This window comes from Bactrocera dorsalis, chromosome 3, assembly GCF_023373825.1.
Source record: "Bactrocera dorsalis isolate Fly_Bdor chromosome 3, ASM2337382v1, whole genome shotgun sequence".
NCBI lineage: Eukaryota > Metazoa > Arthropoda > Insecta > Diptera > Tephritidae > Bactrocera > Bactrocera dorsalis.
In genome coordinates, this window is record NC_064305.1 from 48,872,093 (window position 1) to 48,899,966 (window position 27,874).

At 35.7% G+C, this 27,874-nt stretch overlaps 3 protein-coding genes across 3 annotated transcripts in view; 2 read left to right on the forward strand and 1 right to left on the reverse strand.

The window, feature by feature from the left end:
* The first annotated feature begins 1,365 nt into the window (after positions 1 to 1,365).
* The window catches only part of LOC105226984 (ejaculatory bulb-specific protein 3), a 47,631-nt gene continuing 21,122 nt past the window's right edge, over positions 1,366 to 27,874 (forward strand). The window contains exon 1 of the mRNA XM_049451471.1: positions 1,366 to 1,378. The gene's annotated coding sequence lies outside the window, so the exon portion shown is untranslated. The remainder of the gene's footprint in view (positions 1,379 to 27,874) is intronic.
* LOC125777605 (piggyBac transposable element-derived protein 4-like) lies at positions 9,275 to 10,069 on the forward strand. Its single transcript, XM_049452691.1, has one exon. The coding sequence runs from the start codon at positions 9,275 to 9,277 to the stop codon at positions 10,067 to 10,069; it is 795 nt and encodes a 264-aa protein (XP_049308648.1).
* On the reverse strand, positions 23,101 to 27,777 carry LOC105227017 (lysosome membrane protein 2). The gene is made up of 5 exons (XM_011206165.3): positions 27,626 to 27,777; positions 26,968 to 27,563; positions 26,494 to 26,905; positions 25,154 to 25,404; positions 23,101 to 23,686 (listed from the first exon to the last, which is right to left on the reverse strand). Exons 1-5 carry the CDS (start codon positions 27,648 to 27,650, stop codon positions 23,492 to 23,494), a joined length of 1,479 nt encoding a protein of 492 aa, XP_011204467.1. The 5' UTR covers positions 27,651 to 27,777; the 3' UTR covers positions 23,101 to 23,491.

Sequence of the window (27,874 nt, forward strand, 5' to 3'; positions counted from 1 at the left end):
GAATTTTTGAAATTTAAGGTCGAATATCTCGTAAACTAAGCGTTTGCGGTACCTATAATCTACATATTTTTTAATCAGGAGGACTTCCTCTTTCCAACACTACCTTCAAATCGCGGCACCAAAGAAATCGGAATTGTGCCCTAATGATTTAAGGATATATTGCATGTAAACAAAATAAATATGCTTCAAAAAAATTTGATGAGTAATTTTATGCTACAGCGTCAGAACTTAGCAAATAATATTTTGCCTAATTATGAGCAAGGCAAAGTTACATTAAATAAGCTATGGGATGCGTTGGCGCTAAAGCTTAACGCTGCCGCGCCACCGATGAAAGATGCTAAATTTTTACGAAAAGTAAGATCAATACAATTAATATTAATTAAATAAATAAAATAATAGATGATTAAAATAATAATAAAATACAAAAATAGGTATTTGCTGATCAAAATCACAATATAAAAAAGAAAATTTCTTTCAACAAAGGACTGGTAGTGGTCAGTACGAGGAAAAGCTTTTAACTGTAGCAGAAGAGCAACTTCTCCAAGCTACGGGGATAGATGTTGCAGTAGAAGTAAAAATCTTGAGAAACTAATGGCTTAAAAGAAGAGATCGCTGCAAATAAAAGAAAATGTACATAAAGCAGATATGCAAAAAGAGTTGTAGATTAAAACTCATGAGCTTGATATTTTAAAGAGAAAAGTTCAGAAATAAACCCCAATATATAGGATATGTTAATTCCCAGTTCCTGTTTTTATTGAAAATATATTTATTAAAACAAAATATGAATTCATATGTTGTTTAAATGTTTAATTCAATTATTATTTAAATACAGCAAAATATGATCTCTAATTTTATGACCAATTTAGTTAATTGTGTCTCATTTCCCTTACCGATGTCTATATTATTGTTTTCATTTACAAAATATTTGAAATATGTTGAATGTTTAAACTATGTGCAGATGTTATGCAACGCTGCACATACATTACCGAACTTTGCCACCTTTTCAGGACTATTCCGACTTCTTTTATCATTACTGAGAATTTTCCACCGGCTGATTGAAGCATTGATGGTACTGCGGTTGATAAATGCCCGTTAAATTTTATTTCCGATAGGATGAAAGTAAATGCGTTTTGATCAGTCTAAACCACTTCCGGAATCTGTAAATGATTTAAAATAATATGATCTATACTAAGTTAAACGGTATAATTAATTTTTAAATTTTCTTACGCTGCTTCAGATAAATCCTGAATCGTATGGCCATTTGGTGATGTTTTTCATTTGAATCAGATGAACTTGTATAAAAAAACACGTTAGGGTCCATTTTATTGAATGCAAAAACTAAATTTAGTAAATTTATATACAATTTATTACACATATTGTATAAAAGTATATTGAATATTAACATTCAATTAAAATTCAAATACTTGTTTTGTTTCGTATTTGAATGTATTCGAAAATGTCATTTACAGCTACACCAGGGAAGTTATTTCATAAAATTTCTATTCGTTTCGTATCGAGTGCCACGATCCGCACACTTTCACTCGATACGATTACGTGCTCGCTCATGACTGCCGCGATTCAGGCCCTTTGTTCGAAAGAAAATCCCGTACTCCTAATTTGTAAAGACTTTATGCTACTTTGGGTGCAACCTGGGAAACGAGGAAAACTAAGTTGGTGCTTTAGGTAGCGGTAAGCGATTGGAGACAAAAAAAAATACACCCAAAGCTAAAGTTTTAAAAAAACTATCATATCGCCGACCGTGATTTTGGCGATAACTATTTAAAAACTACTCCTAATACAACTTTGCTGCAACTATCTCAAGAGGATCTGACTTTTCCCTAAATGAACTACTTCTTAACATTTCCCTACATCTTTCTAATTCAGTTGCCATTTGGACCAACTGAGCTTTTACACTCCTAATCTCCTATTCTTTTTCATCTCATTTTATTTTTAAAATCCTATTCTCTTCCCTCAATTTTGTTTTCTGTCTTTTCCTGCTCTCAGACCCCTACCTGTTTGCGCGACTTTTTCACTACTCTTTAGTAGTTCCTCCTCAAAAAGTGGCGGAGGCTCTAAAATATTATCCCGGTCTTCCCTTTTTAAAAGCGGAAGCAGCTGCCTCGATGCACCGTTTGCATTTCAGGTAGATCCTTCCATTTGGGGAAAAAAAATTTCAACGTCCATTTCAATTGTATTTTCAAAAAAAGAATTTGGGGCATTAAATATTAGCTAAATAATTAAATTGATGTCCGCAGCGGCTCTTGGACGCAATTTTTTTGGGTTACGCATTGTGCGCAAAATGTGTTTACGTGGTTTTTCATTCAGACCTTCAAAAAACACCTAAACGTTTGAGCCAACATTTACGCCTATTAAAAGAAACAAAATAAAATTCAAAATGTTATATGAGCCCTTGATTTTGAAAGTGGTTTAAGTCAAAAATACAGATATTGTTCGTTTTAATAGTGGTATAAGTCAGTGTGTTCACAAAGTAATTTTGTCATGTCTTCAGATAGTGGTTCAGGTATGATGAAGTAAAACTTTTAATGTAAAAACCTACTATTTAAAGTTAATTGTAGACATTTTACGGCGAATAAATATAAGTAATGCTCCCAAGAAATAGAAACGAATAAGAATGATATCGTCTTCTGATGAATCAGCTCATAGTTTAAAAGTGAATTCGAAACCCTTACAAATGGAAGAAAGCAAAATGAAAGCAAGAAAGAGGACACGCAATCAACAGAATTATGCACAAAATATAAGAAAAATCAAGAGAAATCGTGGAGAGGAATATTTTTTTTTTTCTTATTGAAACGTAACAAAATGGGGTTTTACATTACATTCGAATGGCAACTAGTGACAAGTGTACTAACAAGCAATATTTTTCTCAACTTATAAGGTAAAACAATAAAAGCTCTATTAAGAAGCTTTTTCAAAGCTAAACTTTGTATTAAAAACTAAATATTATAATATTTGTTATTTGCTTAGAAGGTCATGGAACGTTGTCCTTTTCAATCTGCGCCTGCTATTTCTGGCCTCTCCTAGTTGTCGGGCTTCAGCGTTTACGTGGTTTTGCAGCCTTGTGGCATGTTTCGATGCCGTTTCGCGAATGACTTCCCGAACGATGTAGATCTGAGTTTCGTATGTACCACGGGGCATTTACAATTTTTCGCAGAACTTTATTTTGGAATCTTTGCACCATTTCGATGTATAACGGTGCTGCGCATTCCCATAGCTGAATTCCGTATGTCCAAATGGGCTTCAACGTTTGATTGTAGACTAAAATTGTATTTGAGGTTGTTAGGGGTGATTTCTTGCCGATGAACCAATTTATTTTGTTGTATTTTAGTTTTAGTTCTGTAACTTTTCTTTGTATATGCTCTTTCCACCTTAACTTTGCATCCAGCGTCAAACCAAGATATTTCGCCGAGGGGGAGTACGGAATTACTTCGTTCCCAATATATAAGGGGATATACGTATCCGTTTTGTTAGTGAAGTTTATATGTATAGACTTCAATTCGTTGAGAATAATATTCCATTTTTGTGTCCATTCTACAATTAGGTTGATTGAAGACTGCATTCTGTTCGACGACTCTAATACATTTTTACCAGTAGTAATGATGCTGGTGTCATCTGCAAATGTGGCGATTGTGCTGTTTGGCGGCGTTGGCATATCACTAGAAACAAAATGTATAAAAGTGGTCTCAGGACGCTTCCTTGGGGTACACCTGTTTTTATTGGTTGTAACATGGTATATGATTGTCCCTGCTTTATTCTGAAGTAGCGCTCGCTAAGGTAAGAGGCAAGTAGCTCAGTTAGATGCTGTGGGAAGAAAAGTCTTAATTTATGAAGTAAGCTATGGTGCCATACTCTGTCAAACGTCTGAGATACATCAAGAAAAACAGCTGTGCAAATTTGCTTTTTTCCATCGCATCCTCAATTATATCTGTTATTCGATGAACTTGATCGATTGTAGAATGTTGCGATCTAAATCCAAATTGATGAATTGGTATAAGGTCCTTTTCTTCAATTATGTGACACATTCTGAAGTCTTTTTATAATTACAACTTCAAGTAGTTTGGACAAAATAGGCAACAGTGAGATTGGACGATATGATGATGCTTCTTGTGCGCTTTTCCCGGGTTTTTGTACCATAATGATTTCAGATACCTTCCATGACAATGGAACGTATCTGAGATTTAAGCAAGCGTTTACTATCGATGTAAGTTTTTCTAATGCTTTCCGCGTTAGATTTTCCAGTACCTCAGCTGTCACCAAGTCGAAGCCGGGAGCTTTTCTTGGTTTAAATCTACTTTTAATTATATTTTCCACTTCTTTAATTGTAGCTGGTAGGATTTCTTCTACGCATTCTACGATCAGATGGATCTGAGGTAATGTCCCATGTAACAGAATAGGACTAAACGTTTTAGTAAGTTTCTCTGAAAAAACTTCCGCTTTTTCTTTGTCGCTTTTGGCCCAGGATCCGTTTGGCTTTCTGAGAGTGGCATTTGACAATATTGGTTTCCTAGCATTTTTTACTGCTTTCCAAAGGGAATAACCGGATTGTTTGTTTGGCATTAATTTCTCAATATAATTAGAAATACTTCGATTGGTGAATAACTTTATTTTAGTACTGAGAACCTTGGTTAAATTCAGTTCTGTTTTATATTGGGGAAATCGCGTGATTTGCCATTTTTTGCGTAGTTTTCTCTTTTTCTTTATGAGATCTAAAATGTCCGATGGATATTTATTATAAAAGTTTTTTTGTTTAGGAACCGGAGTACTTTTCCAAGCCGATTCCTGAATAGCTTTCGTAAATGTATGAACTTCATCTTCTCACATATCTTGAGTTGTTATATTTACTTCAAAATCAATATTTTTGTCGAGCATCACTTTGAAATACTCCCAATCCGTATGTCAATTTCTTTTAGATGGCAATTTAGGATTAGATATACTGGCAAGTGGTCCGAATTTAAGTCCAATCCATTTTCCATAGTAATGAATGTCTTGGATATTTGTCGAGTGATGAAAAAATCGATCAAGTGAGGTAATTTCCTTGTGTCGGAAGGCCAGTAAGTCGGCTTGCCAGTAGACATGAAGTCGCATCCAGTAGCAGCTTTAAATAGCTCTTTCCCCTTCGGTGTCGTAACTCTTGTGAGTGTTTTGCGTTAAAATCACCACCCATGATGAATTTCCCATGGTGTTTTAATATAAGTTCTGTGTACAAGTCCATTTTAATGGAGAGGAATATGAAACAAAAAACTCTAAGCCCGTGAGTGCTAAACTTTTCGAAAATATAGATTGCCTTTGTTCCAAAAAGTGTTTAAATGGAATCGGATATGACGACAGGAAAGCTAATTTTGATTATTTTTTGAATTTAGCAAGTTTCGAAAAACAGAATATGTTTCTGTATGGTTTGATTAGAAAACAATCAATAAAACAAAAACGCCCCAGAAATCACAAGGATATATGAGAAAATGGAGTCTTAAGTTTCATCTATATGCATGTATGAGTTCGGAAATTTCTGTTTGCAAAACTTTTTTTTTTGATACTTTTAAAATATCTAACGGAAGATTAAGCCGTGCCTTAAATTCTGAAACACCTGGAATGGATGGTCGTGGCAAAATGGCCAGTTCATCTAGAAAAACAGATGAAGAAAAAATTAAAGTAGTACGAGATCATATTCTGAGTTTTCCAACATTTGAGAGCCATTACACGCGATCACATCACACTTCAGGTCGAAAGTATCTAAGTGCTGACTTAGATATTCGAAAAGTGTATGGGCTATATGTGGAAAAATGTGATGAAAATAATACATCATGTGTAAAAGGAGTTCAGCCTAAATTTTCATACTCCTCGTAAAGACACGTGCCTAAAGTGTGATTCGATAAAACTAAAAATCCAGTAATGAAGACGAGAAGTTGCATCTTATGGAAATTCATGATTCACATATTAAAAGTGCCGAACAGGCTAGAAAAAGTTTAACAGATGACATACAAAAAACAAAAGATAACCCGAGTGAAAATTACGGATTCACATTTGACCTACAGAAAGCGCTTCCTTATCCAAAACTTTCTGTTTCGGTAGCTTATTATAAGCGCAACATGTATGTACATATGTATACAATTTAGGGTTTCATAGTATCCACAATGAAAATGCTAAAATGTATGCATGGGATGAAACAATCGCCTGAAGAGGATCACAGGAAGTTACGTCCTGCATCTTAAAGTACATTCGGGATATTACCACAAAAAAGCATGTAATAGCTTACAGTGATGCCTGCTCAAGACAAAATTGAAACATTAACATAGCTTTAATATGGTTAAAAATTGTTCAGGCATCCGATAATAATGTTGAAACAATTGATCATAAATTTATGGTATCCGGCCATTATTTTTTCTCCAAATGATCGCGATTTTGATTTGATAGAAACTAAAATTAAAAAATCGAATTATTTATACCTCAGGGATGTATTATAATTTAATAAAATCATGTAAGATGAGAAACCCATTTTCGGTAGTACAAATGGATCAAAAAGATTTTATTTCTACAAGACAACTAAAAGAATCAACGAATAATAGAAAGAAAAACAGCAATGAATAATGAATAATTTACTTAGTCACAATGAAATGAGTTTGAATAAAATGTTAATTACTAATAAAATTGTTTCATTGGTGGTATAAGTCATTTATAAAGTCATGTAGTTAATTCTGAAAGAGGAACAAGTCATTTAAACCTTTCAAAACCACATTTTCTTTTAAAAATGGCTATAAATTTCGTATTAAATACTTGTTTGTTAGGACTACTTTTATGTAGATATGCAAGAATATTTTTTAATCCTTTAAAATGCAAAACTCTAAATATCTCGAAACAAAAAAATATGACTTATAGCACTTTCAAAATCATGGGCACATATATAATCATAAAATATGTATAATAATAATAATAATAATAATAGTGCAAAAAGTGCATATTTTGTGAATATTTATAAGTACGATTTTTTTTTTAATTACTATAATAAATATTCAATAATAAATCGTTACTTTAAAATAATCTACTTAATTAATTAACGGCAATGGCAGTAAATGGACAGTTACGCTCTGAATACGTAGAGCGCGACAGACTGCAAGTGACATTTGTTAAATATTAAAATACACACGTTCTTAAGGACAGTTATTGAGGCAGCTGCACGACTACATAACTGTGTCCTTAAAAACGTGTGTATTTTAATATTTGACAGATGTCGCTTGTAGTCTGTCGCGATCTACATTTTCAGCACACCACATTTAAAAACACCCGGAATTTCAATTTCATTATCCAAAATTCCTATTTTAATTGCACAATCGAAACACTTATTTCATCGAAATTTTTCACAAAGTCACAAACACTTTTTGCACTATTTAACGTTTTTTACTCACCGTTCGAAATTCGTTCCACTGTTTGGAAAACTGAATTTTCTACCTACCTCGCTGCAGCCAGCAACACATTTCTTCCAACTGCTGCTTGTTTCGTCATTTTGTCTGTAAAATAAAATAAAAAGTATAAAATAAATGCAAATTTATTTAAAAAAAGTTAAAATATACTCACATCTTTCAATCTGCGTGCAGTTTCGCATTCGCTATTTTTCGAACTAATGGCCGTTACAAATGGAGACAAAAAAATGAAAAATGTCTCCATTCGAATAATAATTTGGCGGGATTTTAATCTGGTCGTCCCTCTTTTCCAATTGCTAAACGTCAAAACCTACTGAACTCGATTAGCTATCAAAGTTCAGTAGATTTTGACGTTCAGCAATTGCTTTCTCACTTCCAGTGAGACAGGAGTTGGACATCTCTTTATCTCAGCCAAAACGAAACTGAAAAAACTGCGACCCTTTTTGTTGAGTACCCTGTCTGATATGTGTTTGCGTGTGTGGATGTGAAGTGCGCTCGCGTGTGGGTGGTGTTGATGTGTGGGTCCCATGGTATGTGGGTAGTGGCATTAGGGGGGCTTATCTCATTTAGCCATTATCAAATTAAACAAGTTATCGTGTTTTTCTTTTGTCGCGCGATGTAAATCTAAGCAATAAATATGTTCATTTCTTCGACTAAATATTTGTTACATAGAAATATACGCAGGGCAGTATCATGCTGCGTGATTAAAACCAGTGCGATGTGAGCTACATGCGCTGCGCGGCAAAAGAATAACACTGACGTACGAAACTTTAAATCAAGCGATTTTCTCTTAATAAATATTTTCTAAGACCTTCTGCTCTACTCATCGCTAGTCACAACTTTTTTCCCAACTTTCTGTTGTTCTTATTTTTTCAAGCATAAACTTATGGAGTCACAGAAAAAGTCTTGGGTAATAATATAACTTCATATATTGTAATGTTGAGATGTTTGTTCAATAATTTCAGAGCTTATACACTCTATTTCACTCTGATTATTTCACTTTTAATTAATTTCTCTCTAAATGTTCCTGTAATTAACATAGCATACGGGCATTGAAAAGCACCAAATTTTATTTGTATTTTGCGTTTTTAATGAAAGAGGAATATTTTAAAAGGAAAACTCTTTATGTGGTTACAAGATTTTTTGGAAAACCAATTTTATGCCTATCAGAGATAAAGAGATGTCCAACTCCTCTCTCACTGGAAGTAAGAGAGCAATTGCTAAACGTCAAAACCTACTGAACTTTGACAGCTAATCGAGTTCAGTATGTTTTGACGTTTATTTATTGGAAACGGGCGATGGGCAGATTGAAATCTTACCAAAAAAATATGTAAACGGAGGGATTTGTTGCATAATTCAAGACCACTTATAAAAAATGTAAAACAATGAAAATTAACCCTTTATAGCATCATGTGACAGATATGTTACAAATCCTTTTAGAGGGTACAAAACGTAGGAAAATTAATTTTTCCCTTTTTAGTATGATGTAGTAGCACTGTCACACTCCGTATTTTTCAATTTTAAAATTCTCTGGTTTTTTATGTATTGGCATCACTTATAAAACGGTACTTTCTTTTTCGCTGTGGTAAAGTTAGTGAATGCACGTGCTTGCAATTACCGAAAAGGTAAAAATAAGAAAATTTTCAGTGTTTTAATAAAATATTTAGTGGAAAAGTCCAGGTAAGTTCACTATTATGTTTAATTTCTATAAAATAATACGAAAAATGTTCACTAATACAATATATAGTGAAGTTTAGGTTTGTACCATTTCTGTAACATTGAGTAATAAGGGTCACTAAAAATTTGTTTGTGTTGATTTCTTATATAAAATTCTTGAAGAGTTGATGAATTATGAAAGTAGTGAAGATGGGTTCGAAACTGACGATAATAGCGTTACAGATCCCGATTTTGATCCTGAGGGCGATATAAGTTCAGACTTTGAACTCGATTGTAAGCAAAATGACGTTCTTTTGGAAAACGAAAGGGAAGATATTGACGTTCGCTTAGAGGAATCAGCCATGCCTACAAATGCCACTCAGAAAGGATCGTCACATCGCCCTAAACCAAAAATGAATGTAGTCTGGAAGAAAAAGAATATTGAACTAAACGAACATCAAATACGTTTCACTGGAAAGGAAGAACTGCCTGCTGATATTTTGGATTTGGAAACACCCATACAGTTTTTCCTAAAAATATTTCCTCTTGAATTAATCAAAGATATTGCGCAACAAACTAACCTATACATAAGGGAAAAGGATCCCAACAATAGTTTCCATGTATCCGAAATCGACGTTCAACAATTTATTGGGATAACATACATGATGTCTTTGGTGCACCTCCCGAGAGTGACGAAACATTGGAATAACGAAATCGGTACACCTTTCATAAAGGAAACATTGGCAGCGAATAAGTTTGAAAAATTGAGACAATGTATTCACTTTAATGACAATTCTAAGATGCTTTCTCGTGATCATCCCCAAGCTGATAGAGTTTTTAACATTCGACCAATATTGGCAAAACTAGACGAAACTTGCAAAAAAATTCCGCTACAAAGTCAGCTATGTGTAGATGAGCAAATTTGCTCCACCAAAGTTCGACATAACCTAAAACGATATAACCCTAAAAAGCCGAAAAAATAGGGATTTAAAATATTTGTACTTTGCGACACTAACGGATTCTTGTATAGTTTTGAAGTGGAATCTGGAACTGAAAATATTTTGAAACCCGGAGAACCAGATTTAGGTGCTGCTTCAAATGTTGTCATGAGACTGGCCAGAAATATTCCAAAGAACCAAAACTATAAACTTTATTTCGACAACTATTTCACGTCATTGTCACTTATAGAATACTTGGTCAAGGAAGGAATTCTTAGTTTAAGAACCATACGACGAAATAGGATACCTGACTGTAAATTGCCAACAGATAAGGATATTTCGAAAAAGAGCCGTGGTCACAGCGAAGAATATGTTGGAAATGTGCGAGGAATAGATATAGCCACCGTTGTCTGGAAAGACAACAAAAGTGTAACTCTTGCTTCTAATTTCGCTGGTGAGCTACCGAAGTCCACAGTATGCCGCTATGATAAGGCAAACAAAAGTACATAGATATTGAAAGATCTTATATTGTAGCCGAGTATAATCGGCACATGGGTGGGGTTGATCTCATTGACAGCATCATGGGCCGTTATAAGATATTACTAAGAAGCAAGCGATGGCACTTTCGTCTATTTTATCACTTTTTAGACCTTGCAACGTCTAATGCTTGGCTCTTATACAAAAGAGCTCATAAAGAAAAAAATTAGAGGGCAATCAGTTGTCATCTGCTGATTTTCGTTTAGAAGTTGCCACGGTGTTGTGTAAATTGGATACAAAGTCCCCTATGAAACGAAGAGGAATTGAAGCCGAGATACAATCTAAAAAGCATAAGGGCCCAGCCCAACATGTTCCTCCTATGGCAGTTAGGCAAGATCAAGTTGGTCACTGGCCGGTATGGGCAGAAAAACGAATTCGTCAGATTAGAGAAAAAAAATCGATCCTTCGAGAAACTCGAGCGCATAAGATTAAGAGATGGTAAGTTAAATGCATGAAGACGAGTTTATATTTCAATATTCTGACAGTTAGTAGCAGGCAAATCTGTAAAAAAAACGTCACCTTGAAATACTCGAGCGCGATAGATTTTTTTTCATTTTAAAGGTAATTCTGTCAGAATCACGAAAATCATATAATCTGACAGTTTCCGTGGGGCGATACAGGTAAAATCGTCGAAAAAAGGTCAAGCGTACTGATCACCATAGCGTGGTTGTTGTTAGTAAACGCTTGACACTTTTGTTTGTTTCGTTCGTTTACAGCGATCAGTTTTACATCCATTGTAAAAATGAGTGACTTTAGTGTCAAATGTGTATGCTGTGGCGAAGAAACGTATGAAAAAAAAGTTTATTCCACAAACTCTAAATTTTTTTTTTTAATATTTAGATCTATTTTCATATTAATAAATTATTCAATTTTCTATACATACATATATATGTATATGTATACAACATACATACATACATCCTGTAACAAAAACAAGAGCCAAACAGAATTCTTCCACTTTTAAATCGTCAGATTAACGATATGATCTATATAATTGTCAGATTATCTTTTGGGAAGACTCTGACATCAAGTTCATCCCCCTGTATAAAAGTCTGACGCGCTCGAGTATCTCAAGGTCACCTTTTTTTTACAAGTTTTAAAATCAATAAATGACTTTTGTCCACGTCGAAATTGTCAGAAATTGAAATGGTACACTTTTTAGAGGTTCATTAACATTCGCTTAGAAAATCTGACACGCTCGAATAACTTATTATTTTTTTTTTAACCTGTCATTACGGCCTTCAACCCTGACTTGATTGTCAGATTAATATATATCGACTATCAGAAATACAATGCGCGTATATACCATAAATGACTGACGCGCTTGAGTATTTTCATGTGACTGTTTTTTTTTACATTTTTGAAACCAATTACCCGCTCTTCTCCCCACTAAAATGGAAAACTTCACCTAGACTTTCTTTTTTTTTAAAACGTTATCTTGACAATCTAGTAAGTCTCCATGACACTCCAGTAACTGCAAATTTAGCACTCCGGGCTCCCCTACTATAAAGGGTTAAATAAATTTGTGAAATTTAAAGGTATTTGATGAAACGCTTTGTAATTTGAAGCATTATAGTATTATTTTCATTGAAAAATGATAAAAACATTTAATGAACAAGCTTAAATCCTTTTATTGGGTATTGAAAAGTCAAAAGTCAGTTGTTCTAATATACTTTAAAAAGATTTAAATAGTTTCTCCATATAATAAATAACCACTATTTAGTAATTTTTATTCGTACTAAATGTTGTGTGTTGGGTTGATAAATGTCCAAAAATTATTATTTTGTTCAATCTGGCCATAATGGAAAATGTTATAAAAGCGCTAATTTTGAAGCGCTCTCACACTGGAATAAGTTGGGCATCCCTTTATTATTGATGCCTATACCCATTAACGCCCAAATCAAATCTGCAGATGGGCAATTGTTTTCATTGCCATTTATTTATTGATTAATGGACAAATAAGTAGTTAAAAAGAAAAAGCTTTCAACATTTATTGAGCAAAGAACTTGTGTGCAACACAAAGTATTTCTCACATCGCCAGTGGCACTTAGAAGGACAAAATACGCATCGGAATTAGTTTGTATACATAAGTATCTCCCAATTGCATAGCATAGTAGCTGGTCAATAATTTTTCAAAATATGCACAATGTTCCAATGTAGGTTCCACAATGTTGGTATCTTTACTCATCAAAACTATAACAATATCCATTTGTACTTGTTGATGTCCTATACCGATATCCAAATCTAACCGGTTCTCTCATTGTTAGGGTTACCATATTCCCTGATTTGTCAGGGAATTCTCTGATTTTCACCTTCGGCACTGATTTCCTGCCTGATTTCGTGAAGAATGCACTGCTTCCCCGGTTTCCTTCAGAATCGTCGATTTTTTTTAATTGTTATTTTTTTTGAGCGAAAAAAGTGAGCATTACAGAGTTTAGTCTAGGTGGGCGTTTGAATTTGCGAGCCACGGGTAGGCTGCTCAATATAACTTCATAGAAATGAATTGTAAGGATTTTCACAAGTGATTGTCCAGCGATAAAATTTTTTTTATTTTATAATTTGGGGTTACATATGCAACGGGACTGATTTAGACTGAGACCGTTATGGTAACCCCACTCATTGTAAACTAGTTTGTCTGATGTTGACCAAAGTTTTTAGCTATAAGTTCCTCTACTGAAAGTATTTTGTGAAGAACAAGTGGCTGGGCTTTTATAAACAAAACACTGGTTTGTCTTGATTTCTATGAACCTATTTCGACTTACAATTATTGAAACACGAAGAAAACAAAAAACTTTTCTATAACCACTAAAAAAGTGAAATTCCCACTTCTTCGATGCTTAGCACAAAATTATGACTTTTATTTTGTTTGGCGGTCATAACGCTTTTTTCAGCAATCATTAAGGAACATAATTTTCTTAACTCCGATTGTTGAAATGAGTTAAGCATCCACCCCCTCTACCCGGTAAAACTAGCGCATCCTAATGCTATAGCGCAATTCACCACAGCTGATACCACTCAACACAACTCAACGCACATCCACATCAATCAACTCACATAACAAAAAGGCTGGGAAAAAGGATTGCGAATATAATTCGATTAAAAACTTGCGCAAGTACACTACGCCTCGTCGGCGCCTCACAATTCGTTCTTCACATTCGTTTAGATACTGCGCCGCGTCAACACTACTACCTACTCCGATCACTCAGCGGTCCGGTTGACATCCTCCCCGCTCCGTATACGTGTACTCGGATTTCAAACAGAACATTATATTTTATATTATATTTTTTCATAAGTTTAAATAAACGTTAAATTATTTTACACTTGAAATACGTGCGCATTTTTACTTACCATCGTGAAAGTGAATACTGCTTTGTTTATAAATTTTTTGGCAACAAAATCGTTCACCGATGTTCTACTTTACTGGCGTGGAAACCGCTAACGCGATTATAGCCGAGTTAACAACAGCGCGCTAATCGTTTATTCTTTTCGTTACGTGGCGCCAATTGGATATTCCAAGCGTAGCCTGGTCCTTCCAACGGAGTGGAGGTGTTCCCCTTCCTCTGTTTCCCGCGGCGGGTACTGCGACGAATACTTTCAGAGCTGGAGTGTTTTCGTCCATTCGGGCAACATGACCTAGCCAGGGTAGCTGCTGTCTTTCATTTCGCTGAACTATGTCAATATCGTCGTATATCTCGTACAGCTCATCGTTCCATCGAGTGCGATATTCGCCGTGGCCAACGCGCAAACGACTATAAATCTTTCGCAGAACTTTTCTCTCGAAAACTCGCAACGTCGACTCATCAGTTGTTCTCATCGTCCAAGCCTCTGCACCATATAGCAGGACGGGAATTAGGAGTGACTTATAGAGTTTGGTTCTTTTTGGTAGAGAGAGGACTTTACTTCTCAATTGCCTACTCAGTCCGAAGTAGCACCTGCTTGCAAGACTTATCCTGCGTTGGATTTCCTAGCTGACATTATTGGTGGTGTTTATGCTGGTTCCTAAATAGACAAAATTATCTACAACTTCAAAGTTATGACAGTTAACAGTGACGTGAGAGCCAAGTCGCGAATGCGACGACTGTTTGTTTGATGGCAGGAGATATTTCGCCTTGCCCTCGTTCACTGCCAGACCAATTTGCTTTGCATCCTTGTCCAGTATGGAGAAAGCAGAACTAACAGCGTGGGTGTTGAGGCCGATGAAATCAATATCATCGCCATACGCCAGCAGCTGTACACTCTTATAAAAGATTGTACCTGCTCGATTAAGTTGTGCAGCTCGAATTATTTTCTCGAGCAGCAGATTGAAGAAGTTGCACCATAGGGAGCCGCGTTGTCTGAAACCTCGTTTGGTATCAAACGGCTCGGAGAAGTCCTTCCCGATCCTGATGGAGCTTTTGGTGCTGCTCAACGTCAGTTTACACAGCCGTATTAGTTTTGCGGGGATACCAAATTCCGACATCGCGGCAAAAAGGAGCTGCCTTCGTGCTGTCGAAAGCAGCTTTTAAGTCGACGAAGAGGTGGTGTGTGTCGATTCTCCTTTCACGGGTCTTTTCCAAAATTTGGCGCCTGGTGAATATCTGGTCGGTTGTGGATTTGCCAGGTCTAAAGCCACACTGATAAGGTCCAATCAATTTGTTGACGGTGGGCTTTAATCTTTCACACAATATGCTCGAAAGAACAGTATATGCGATGTTGAGGAGACTTATTCCACGGTGTCCTTCTTTGTGGATTGGGCAGAGCACACTTAAATTCCATTCGCTGGGCATTCTTTCGTCCGACCATATTTTACTAAAAAGCTGATGCATTCTCCTTATCAGTTCTTCGCCTCCGTGTTTGAATAGCTCAGCCGGCAATCCATGGGACCCCCTGCTTCGTTGCTCTCCAGACAGGCAATCGGTATTCGAACTTCTTCATGGTCGGGCAATGGAACGTCTGCTCCATCGTCATCGATTGGGGAATCGGTTTCGCCTTCTCCTGGCGTTGTACGTTCACTGCCATTCAGCAGGCTGGAGAAGTGTTCCTCCATATTTTAAGTATGCTCGGGGCATCGGTGACTAGAACACTTTTGGGGGTCCGACAAGAGTATGCTCCGGTCTCTCATCCGAGGCAGTTGGTAATCTTTCATTGAGGGTGCGTGGCGGGTCCCAAGCCCGACGCACAACCCTGTGAAGGGGGTGTTTTGCCTTCTCACTTTAGCTCGCCTTCAAATGGATGTTCTTGGGCTACCCAGGAGATACTTGGTCAAAGATCGGAAGTCATGAGCTGCTTGAGCCATAGGCAATATTGTAGTCCCGTTATTTCAATTTTTTTACGCGCGGTTTTTTGCATTATGTAGTCTGGTGTATTGTGTAAGCTTACAATGAATTGTTCTATTGTAAGCTATGCAAGGGTTCATTCAGTAAGCGTTTTTCGTAGAGTGAAATTGTCAACATTGCGAAAAAAGGCGTTTAGAGTATTTAAAACGATTAAAGTAGCGGGTTTATTGTAAAACCAAGGAAACAACATAAATAAATAAAGGTAAGATAGTCCTAAAATATGTTTAGCTCCGCTGATTTTAATTCGGGCATGAGAGGGTTAAACAAATCCGTGGAGGTCCAATCGGTTATTATATTATTAAATATGTCTACTCGTTTTTGAACCAAGTCGGCGGAGTGTTATTTCATAGTATAATTAGGTGAAACCCGTCTTTAAACTGGTAAAAACTCCTAAAATTACCTTGAACGACTCTTTTACGCTTAGCAAAGCTTGCAAGAGGCTCTTCCATCACTTTAGTTTCAATCGAAAGAATCTTGACGACTTGGAGCTACCTCAAATTTTCCAATCCCTCACTCTATCACTTACAATGACAAGAGGATGGTGTTGTGTTGGTTGGCGATCGTTATCTTCGTTATTTATTGGTCGCGTCTGAGGGTAAACTGAGACTTTGGAGCCTGCACTCACTAGAAACTGTGTGTATAAGTGAGGGGCAGTGATTAAGAAATGATACGATGATGGAAGAAAGGCGCGTCCCTCTGAAGAAGTGTAGATTTTTGGGCCAGTTTGTTATACTTTTTGTGTTACCAGCAGGTGACATGGTAGCAGAAACCGATCTGCTTGACTTAATGTTATGAGGGCGAAAACGTATTTTCCAGTGGAATTATGGATGTCCAAAAACTTCTGAAGACGTTATGAGATGTGAACGAATTGCTGTTCTATGTCCGTAGGGTTAGACTACTGATTTTTTATAAGCGATTTTACAGCTACTATTTGATGCTCTTTTGTATTTTGTTCGGAGGGGAATCTTCCAAAGATACTGTCGAAGGTTAACATGCATGATTCATATTGTCCGCTAAGTATGCACCTCTTTATGGATAATATATAGAAAATATATGCTCGGCATTTTCATCGGCGCTGTGCAGAATGAGCATTTTGTGTCGTCATGGTGGCCGAATCTGTGGAGGTACTCCCTAAAACAGCCATGGCCTGTCAAGAACTGGGTCAGGTAAAGTCTGTGTTGTCTCTCAATCTAGACTAGTACGTTCTTAATGAGCCTATGCGTCCATCTTCCTTTTTCTGCCGCATCCCGTTGTCTTTGCCACTCTTCGAGGCTCGCCGATCTCTCCTTTTTTCGCTCATCAGCCGTTAGACGCCTACTCATAGCTTTTGATTTTTGATAAACTCTACTTAGCTCTGAAGCCATTAAATTCGGCGGCATAAGACCAGATATGATACTAGCCGTTTCATGTGAGACCGTTCTAAACGCATAGGCCACTCTAATGGCGCATAACCTTTGCCTTATTGGCATTTGTTTTTTGGCGCACTGCTGTCTCCTATATTAGAGCCAAGTACATCAGTGTTGACTGACTGACTTTAGTTAGTAGGGCTCTCCTACTTTGCCTGGAGTCACCAGTGTTAGCCATTATTCTTGACAGGACCGCTGTCACTGTAGCTGCCTTGCCACAGGCTTTTTCAGCATGTGCTTTGAAATTCAGTCTCGCATTAATCATAACGACAAAGTATCTCAGTGACTTTTGCGTTGTAACGTTGTATCCACAGATATTTAAGATGACCGTTTCTAGTTTTTTCTGCTCGTGATAAACACTGCTTCCGCCTTTTCACCGGCCAGCTGCAGCTTAATTTCCGTGAGCTAATCCTTAATTTTTGTTCTAGAATATTTGGGCCTCTTTTGGTAGCGATAGGCGTAACACCCCATTGCAGATACAGTACACTCAATTCCTGTGAGACAGATAGCCGCTAATTATCCTTAGCAGATATCTTGCCTCCAGAGCCCTAATGATATGTGGTCATTCAGAATTAACACTAGAAAGACGGGAACTTGGTATTTATCTCTATTGCCTAAAAGCATTTTACACGTCAAGTGCGACAGCAGCGAAATATTTTTTTTCGCCGTACATCCATTTTGTTCCCTCTACGACCTTGGCCGCATTGTCCGTCAATTTTCCCGACTGCGTCTATGATGGATCAATATCTCCTGAAATCAAATTAGTTTCCCCTCATTTAGACACCCAGAAAAAATTTCACCCTTCTTGCTGTGTTTAGCTGCGATCTTAAGTGTCTTGTTCTGCCACTCTGCCACTTTTACTACTGCCCCGTCGATTGACAAAGCTTCCACCACTGATGGTATTCTTCTGCTCGTTTGCCGCTCTTGCGTAGGGAAAAGTGTTTTCAACGCCTCTTCTTGAAGGGTAGCACAGGTTGGTTGGTGCCTGGTTTCTACCTCCCCTGACCTCTGCCATTACTATTACATGGACATCACTACACGGATTTTCATCCACCTTCTCGCATAGTTCTTTGAAGCTTCAGGTCGTACTTCTGTTAATAGCCTTCTAGTTAGAACTCATTACGCTTTCTTTCAAAGCATTCATGTAGTCGACTGTGTTCTGTCGTACAAAGCTATCCACATCTAGCGTTTCAAACTTTCATCCCATTTTCCATGGCTTTTTCGGAATGCCTCGATTCCCTGTCTGCTTGTCGATTTCGTACACTTTCCAACGTGCAGATCGAGTCAGCGAACTGCTGATGAACGTAATATCTATAGTCGATCTGCGGCCATTCTTCTCAAAAGTATTTCTACTGCCGGTATTTAGCAGCACTGCGTCTAGTAAGGCACGCTTTAAACGCCGCCTGTTTGAGTTGTTACTACCCCATTAAATTGCCCACGCATTGAAATCGCCAGACATCACATTTGGCGTTGTATAGTCACCTTTTATGCCTGTCTTATGTTTTTGATCGCACTTTCCGGGAGAGAGCTTAGCTTATTAATTTGTGATCGTATTGCCTCTTTCGTTGTTACCACATCTACGTCGTTGATCTTTACCGATACCTCATGGGTTAACTGTGCCTGATTACCGAGCACTTCCAAATCTCCTTTTCATATGGACCCGTGTTCGTCATCTCTGCCTTCATCATTTCCAGGAGTATCCCGCCTTTTGCCGTCTTCCTGATTCGCGAGACTTCCTCCTCAAGTTCTTTGAGGGCATCTTCCCTCTTGACAACTCTAATTATATCGCTGTACGACATGTTTCCAGTGCGTGCAATGATAACTGCATCCGTTCTCGGACGTGGAACATGCTCCGTCGCGCCAGCATTTTGTTTTTTTATCATTCATCAAACATGATGAGGGGACATATACCTGTATGAGACGGTGTCCATTCGCCACGGTCACAGGAGCTTCAGTGGATCTGTTAGATTTTTTTCACTTTCTCCACCCTTGCCGCTCATCGTCAGGGGTTGCTTATTCGTTTTATCTTATTTCGCAACTAACCTGCTACGACAGGCTGTTCAGCTTACTAGCCATGCAAGTCCATACAATGTTGTACGTTTTCTCTATATACAACGAGAACTTGAGTTTCGCAATATAAAGTTTAGATCAAAATTTTAAGTACATAGTAAGGAAATTCAAATGTTTTAGATTTAATGTGAAGTGCAATAGATACAATTAAGGTCTGAATATAACATCATTCCAATATCCTCCACGACGTCTTTTGCAGGAAAGAATTCGATGAACCAAATTTTGGAGTACTCTTTCACTAAATCAAGTCGTATGTCATGAATACCAATACTGACTCTTAAAGCTTGAAGAATGTTTAGGTTATTGCTAAAGACCACTGACTTCAATCCCCAAAAAAAGTAGTATAATGGCGTTCTTGGAGACGATTCAATGTCATGATTCCACTAAAAGCGCACGAAAAATTGCAATTGAAGAACGATTATTGTGATAATAAAACTGAATAATATGTAAACGTTATTCTAGCATATATCTTTTCACGATGAAAAACATTACTCAATATAATGAAAGAAAATTACAGATCAGACACAATAAAAATTACTGAAATGATTCTTAGAAATTATATCATCCTATTGGGAAACCCAATATAAATACCATACTCTATTATATTTTGTTAAATAACACAATTTACTTACTTGCAAAGAATTTTAATAGTGCTAACCATACTATATATTTACGAATAGAAGATTGCATGACAATAATCGTTGTTGACATTATGCTGAATACACTTGTGATAAACAAATTATTGGCTGATTGGTTTTATTAGTGAAAATTTTCAACGAATGCATTTTTGTACTGAATTATATGATTTCTTGAAGATATTCTATTCCCGATACATTATTGAACAGTTTATTACTAGTTATAATCTCACAACATGTTGCTAAAGAGTATAAAAGTTTTGATCGCCTGTTGATCGAAAACTTATAACGTGCTATAGTACAAGGAGTCAAGTAAGAAATAAGCATCTGTAACTGTAAAAAGTGGGCGTGGACCCGTCCGCTAATTAGTTTAATGTACATAAGTATCTCCTAAGCCTCTAAGCATAAATCAACCAAATCAACTCACTAAATAATTATTTCAGAAGCATTCAATTTCATATCCTAAATGAAACTCAATGTGTACCTTAGGGGCAGAGTATTATGCCAAACTCTACATACCTTATACCATACAGAAGCTATTTAAAAGTTTAAAAGTTAAAGAGTATTGACATCCCCATTTAGTATGCCTTTTGCCGAAGTTTGCTTAGCCGACCATTAGCCAATTCTTTGCTACAATTCTTTAATCAAAGCAGTATAAAAAGAAAACATTTATCAGTCCTCTAGAGAGCAGCGTACTATCAAAATGGGCTAAGCCCCAACCTTTAACATGCTTGATTTTAAATAAATTTAAGATTTATTAAGTACTGCCAGGCTCCCAACGCCTAGATTATGGTAAAAAGAATATGATTTCAATGATTTGTAAAATTTGACCTTGTTTGGTTTTAAATCCTTATTTCCATTTTAGACTGCAAAAACCATAAAATATAAAACAAAATAACACATATCACATGTACATATTTATAATATCAGGTTTGATTTGAAAACTAAAGATACTTTGAAGTAAACATAGAGACAGATATCGAAAGCATGTGTCATGGCATCATTATATTGGAGTGACGACCTCGATTGAATTCACCATTCCATCATTGACTGCATCGCCAAAAGTTCCTTTATAGACAGTTGCTGAGTTAACCAACGACGAAAGTTTTAAAACACAATCACGCGTAAATGTTTACGGTTTATTTCCATTTTTTGGTCTATATAAGTTACTGTAAAAAACACAAGTGACAACCGTTCTAAAATGTCAAACTTTACGATTAAATTGTCAGTTGGCAGATTGCAACACTAGGGTTGTCAAATGCCGAAATATAAAAGGCAATCTTTGTATATCTGAGGACATGCAAACTACTTTTGAAACCCAACGGAAATTTTCATTGAGTAAAACTGGACAACACCAGGAGAAGACGCACCCGCACCCAATCGATGACGATGGAGCAGACGTTCCATTGCCCGACAATGAAGAAGTTCGAATAGCAATTGCCCGCCTGAAAAACAACAAAGCGGCAGGGGCCGATGGATTGCCGGCCGAGCTATTCAAACACGGCGGCGAAGAGCTGATAAGGTGCATGCATCAGCTTCTTTGCCAAATATGGTCGGAAGAAAGTATGCCCAACGATTGGAATTTAACTGTGCTATGCCCAATCCATAAAAAAGGAGACCCCACAATCTGCGCCAACTACCGTGGGATTAGCCTCCTCAACATCGCTTATAAGGTTCTGTCGAGCGTATTGTGTGAAAGATTAAAGACCACCGTCAACAAACTGATTGGACCTTATCAGTGTGGCTTTAGACCTGGTAAATCAACAACCGACCAGATATTCACCATGCGCCAAATCTTGGGAAAGACCCGTGAAAGGAGAATTGACACACACCACCTCTTCGTCGATTTCAAAGCTTCTTTCGACAGCACGAAAAGGAGCTGCCTTTATGCCGCGATGTCTGAATTTGGTATCCCCATAAAACTAATACGGCTGTGCAAACTGACGTTGAGCAGCACCAAAAGCTCCGTCAGGATCGGGAAGGACTTCTCCGAGGCAAACGAGGTTTCAGACAAGGCCACTCCCTATAGTGCGACTTTTTCAATCTGCTGCTGGAGAAAATTATTCGAGCTGAAGAACTTAATCGAGCAGGTACAATCTTTTATAAGAGTGTACAGCTGCTGGCGTATGCCGATGATATTGATATCATCGGCCACAACACCCGCGCCGTTAGTTCTGCTTTCTTCAGACTGAACAAGGAAACAATGCAAATGGGTCTGGAAGTGAACGAGGGCAAAACGAAATATCTCCTGTCATCAAACAAACAGTCGTCGCACTCGCGACTTGGCTCTCACGTCACTGTTGACAGTCATAACTTTGAAATTGTAGATAATTTCGTCTATTAAAAAACCAGCATTAACACCACCAACAATGTCAGCCTGGAAATTTAACGTAGGATTACTCTTGCCAACAGGTGCTACTTCGGACTGAGTAGGCAATTGAAAAGTAAAGTCCTCTCTCGACGAACAAACGCCGAACTCTATAAGTCGCTCATAATTCCCGTCCTGCTATATGGTGCAGAGGCTTGGACGATGACAACAACCGATGAGTCGACGTTGCGAGTTTTCGAGAGAAAAGTTCTGCGAAATATTTATGATCCTTTGCGCGTTGCCCACGGCGAATATCTCATTCGATGGAATGATGAGCTGTACGAGATATACGACGACATTGACATAGTTCAGCGAATTAAAAGACAGCGGCTACGCTGGCTAGGTCATGTTGTCCGGATGGATGAAAACACTCCTGCTCTGAAAGTATTCGACGCAGTACCCGCCGCGGGAAACAGAGGAAGAGGAAGACCTCCACTCCGTTGGAAGGACCAAGTGGAGAAGGACCTGGCCTCGCTTGGAATATCCAATTGGCGCCACGTAGCGAAAAGAGGAAACGACTGGCGCGCTGTTGTTGACTCGGCTATAATCGCGTAAGCGGTGTCTACGCCAGTAAAGAAGAAGAAAACTGGAAGTACAGAACCCTAATCATAACTGAAGAAATAAATTTTATTATTAAAAATCTGCTCATGATCAAAATTTAAGAAAAACGGAAGATACATACAATATTTTTTCAGGAGTAAATTTTTAATCTGAACACTTGGAAATATCAAAATTTGCTAAAATGTCCAAAACAACAAAAAATATATATTTTTGGAGATGCTGCGTTATAAATACATACATATCGCCACCTGAAATGCAAAATAACGTATCATCAAAAAAATCGAAATTGAGTGTCTTATTGATTACGCTTCACTACTTCAAATTATATACATAATATTACATATGTTCAACATTTTCCGGTTCTGCGGCCATATAAATATAAACCAGTCTTAACCAATATTAATATTTTGTTTCACTCATGTTCGATTTTATTTCGTGTTTCATTCATGCCACTGTAAATTTCTGAAAATGTTGTTACGTTATTTAGCATTTCAGGTGACGATATGTGTATATACCAAACGTTTTTTAATTTCATTTGTTTTATATAATATTATAAATACGTTTAAAATTACACATTATTTGTTTTTGTAATTTAAAAGGTTTAACAGAAAATGTGATATTTTTACACCTTTGAGAGTAGCACAGGTATATAGAAAACACCAAATGGTAAAAAGAAATAAGAAAACAGTACAAATAGGTTGAGCTATTGGCGTTACATGTACATTGAATCGCATAAAGAAAAGCACCATCGGCGGCAAGTCATCCAAATCCTGCAATGAATGTTAATTTAATATTAGTTACTTAGCACATTTATTATATTTTATGTATGCTTTAAAGTAAAATAAGGCATATATTACTCAATAAAAGTTTACCATAACTTCGAAAGTTGTTTGCGTTACATTGTACATATGTATGTACGTATACAATAAAACAAATAAATAAAAATTAGCGGTATGATAAGTATTTAAATATTTTAATAACACTTGATACGGAGAACTCTATTAAAACTTAAAAATAATAAAAAAAGTTTAATGCAACGTTCACAAAATACAAGATCACGACAACCGTTGCTTATCACTGTTTTTTATTTTTGTGTTTTTTTCTTTAAAATCATTATCTGCCATATTTCTCCTACATTGTATATACATTAAGATAGATTTCAACACGTTAACCGTACCCAGTTTGAATAGGACGTTTTTTTTGGAATGATCCACATTAAAGGTATTGAAGCAAAACCTTGAATATTGACTACCGCCTGCGCCGCAAAAGAACATCCAAAATTTGTCAGACTATCAATTTTGAAACTGATACAAAAATGGTATCATTAATATCTTATTATCCAAAATTTTACATTTTTAGTTTCCTCCCCTTTATGTTTGACAAATTTTTCCGAAAAATTAAATATTTTTGTAGTGTGCGTAGAAATCGATTTTGATGTTCGTTTTGTTAAAATAAAACACTGCTTTTTTTAAGGAATGAAAAATTCATTGTAAATCGAAAATTGTTTTGAAGATTAAAATAAGTTTCTTCCAAGTAAACTATAAGTTTAAAACTTTATATGATTAATATCTTAAGCTGTTTTTAATATCACTCATTTGAAAATAAATAACACCAATTTTCTATTTATATCACAAAATCACTTTTCAATGAATATAAATAAGCACGATGAAATTAAAAAACAGAAAATTAAAATGACGACAATATGAGTTCATTCTGCCCGTGATCAATTATATAAGGTTGTATAGATTGCCCAAAAACAACAATTTGTCAAAAGTACTTGGAACTAATGTCAAAATTAGCCGTTTTTTTTGTTTTGTTTTTATAATTCAAAATTTTCAATTTTCAATTGCGTTTTACGTAATTTTTCTCCCATACATATTTTACCATCCAACTTCCGTCTGATTGATACAACTATTCCAACTTATTTAGAACAGTTTAACGAGTTTTTACCCTTTTTGAAAACGAAAATCAACAACGGCAAAATCTTCGATATACTCTTAAGTTATATACAATATATAGGTACAATGCTCTATATACATACTTGTATGTAAACAAATTCATGTTAAAAAGTTAGTACGGTGAATAGGAAGTAAACCTACGATGATAAAGTCTATATAAAACAGAAATTTTAATTATTAAGCAACCTTAACAGAATATGTCCTCTTTCAATTCATAGTGAGTGAGTATCTATTTGAATGTTCTACACTGGAAGATAGTAGTTCGAAAATTATACTCACATATTCATACCAGAATGTCGGTATGACCATTTTACTGAACCGCTGCAATTCTTTACTATAACCAGCCATATCAGGTAAAGGAATATTTGATTGAAATCTGTATTTTTCTTCAATTGGTATACCAGATATTGGTTCTATTACTATTATGGCTTCATGGTCCTTTTGGTTTGGTGATAATCCTTCAAAATGTTCACTCCAATTGTAAGTCGATCCATAGAAATGCGGAAGTGAAAATGCAGAGGGAACGTCATCTATATTCATACAATAATAACTCAATTTATTACTATTTTTGCAATAACTTGCATTAATGTTGGTGGAATATTGCTGCTTTAAGGATGTATTCTACTCTAGAATTAAAAAATCGATTTTTTTTACATATTTAAAGTTGAGACCCTTAAGAACATATCCTCCAAAGTATTTTTAAAAATTAAAATTATTTTAAGAGCTACAGTTACTTTAGTGACGCCGTACCTAGCCCGGTTCGGCCGTATCGACTATGACTCACTTTTTTGAACGCATTTTTCTCGAAACTGCTTTTTTCCACACGGTACCGTCGTTATCAAAAGTTCTATACAACCGATTTACTTGAAATTTTGTGTGAACCTTTTTATATAATCCTTTATCGTTCCTACCGGCATCGTGTCAAAATTTTTGTTTTTAATATTTAAAAAAAATCAGGAATTTCAAAAACAAAGCGTAAAAAATGATTTTTATTTTCAGGCAGTCGCCATTTTTAAAATTTTTTTTTTCCGTGTTCCCTGAGGTAGGGACTATACAGCATCCTTACTGATGAAGAATTTCTTTTGATTTTTTTTTTTCAGACCACCAGGAGAGTCAGGATCAATGTCACCAGGATGCGCCATTTTTTTACACCTGTCTCTCCCTCCCCCTCTAATTATTTTAATTTTTAATATTTTTGTGTAAATTTTTTTTTCTGTATTCTTAATATATCAATAAAAACACCATAAAAAATGGATAATAAAAATATTTTTTGGTTTTTTTTAAGTGAAATTCAAAAAACTGCCCAAAATTTGATTTCTAGACTAGAATACCCCCTTAAGGAATTTTCTAATGTTCTACGTACTTATAATCAGTTAGGATATTTTAAAATGAGATTGAGATGAAATCTTTTTTACCACATGTGGCAAATACAAATATTATAGATTTCTGGCTCAGTTTAAATAATTTTTTTTCTTTTTAACCAAAAGCTTTTGAGTTGTATAGACATTTTTTTTAATAAAATTTCATATTCTAAAGTTATCACAAAGAGAAAATTATACATATTAATTCACATTTTCTCACTCTTAATGTAAAATTGATTATTTAATATATCGACTTACTAAAAAGACATTTCGAAACATCAAACATTCCTTTATGTAACTTTATTCCCATAGCATCATCCAAACAACTCGTCTCAACAGAGTTATCGTTAATAGCGTAACGAAATCCTTTGAACCCCAAATGATGAACAGTATCAACATAGTTTAAAAGATGCGTTCTACAAGCTTCACCAGCAATAATAGTTATTTCACGTTCAGGATCCAAATATGGTGTAAACAATGAATTATCAAAAGCTTCCGATAACTCAATTGGACAATACTGGGCATCAGTTGTCAGCTTTAAATTCTTTAAGCGATTAATTTGTTCAGGAAAGAATTTTTTTTGGTTCAAAGAATTTACTCTAAAAAAATTATTTACTCCATTTTTTGAACCTATTTTTACATTGTATATTTCTTGCTTCTTTTTGAGTGCCTGCAATGGCATTGTATTAATAAAAATGAGTAAATTTAAGTAAATGAGTTAATAAAATTTACATTATGCAGCATCCCACAGTTTGAAACAATATTTGGTACATAGCTGGACAGTGAATTTAAAGCAGGTGTTGTAAAGTTCCACAAAAAATAATTTATTGTTTCTTTTATTAGGACCGGTTCCTTTACTGTTATAGCGTTAAAAGCATGTCTCACAAGAAAAACCCAATCATGGAATTTAGCAGCAGTGCCGAACAAAATGAAGTTTGGTAAAATTATTGTTTGATTAAGTATATCTGGAGCACAACTGCCGACTGCGTCAAACTGTATGTCGTCATAACGTAATTTCTGATAGGTAAGACTAGAGTCAGTTTGGTTCAATATTTCATTTTTTCCCTTTATACGATACACGATTGGTCCTATCTCTTGTAGCTTAATTTTTGAATCACTACCGTTAAGAAAAGCTTCGCCATTCGTGACGTTAAATAGATAACTTTTCAAAGTTCCATATGGCGATGCTATCCAATTTTCTTGTGAAGGGAAGCCTTTTCGAAATCGAATGTGTTCTTGTGTAAGGGCCCATTGAAAGTTTACTTTTAGCGAAATTACAAATAAAATCAAGCTAATCGCTCCTAATAACGCCACTAATACAATTTTACCTAAAATTTATATTTAATTAATTTCTTTGAATCGAATGCACAATACAAACTATATATCTTACACCAAAAACACTTCCTAGCTGGCATATTACAATAAAGCAAGCAGACTTAGATATACACAATACTTTGAGAATTCAAATTATATATAATTTTCTAATGATCCTCAAAATGAAATTAATGGGATATTCCTCAATGTATTAGAAAATAATAAAAAATAAATAAAATTATTATCGCAAGTAGATTCCTATACAGGGTGAATTAATAAAAAAAATGTTACTTCAGAATTTTAAATATATATGAAATAATAAGAT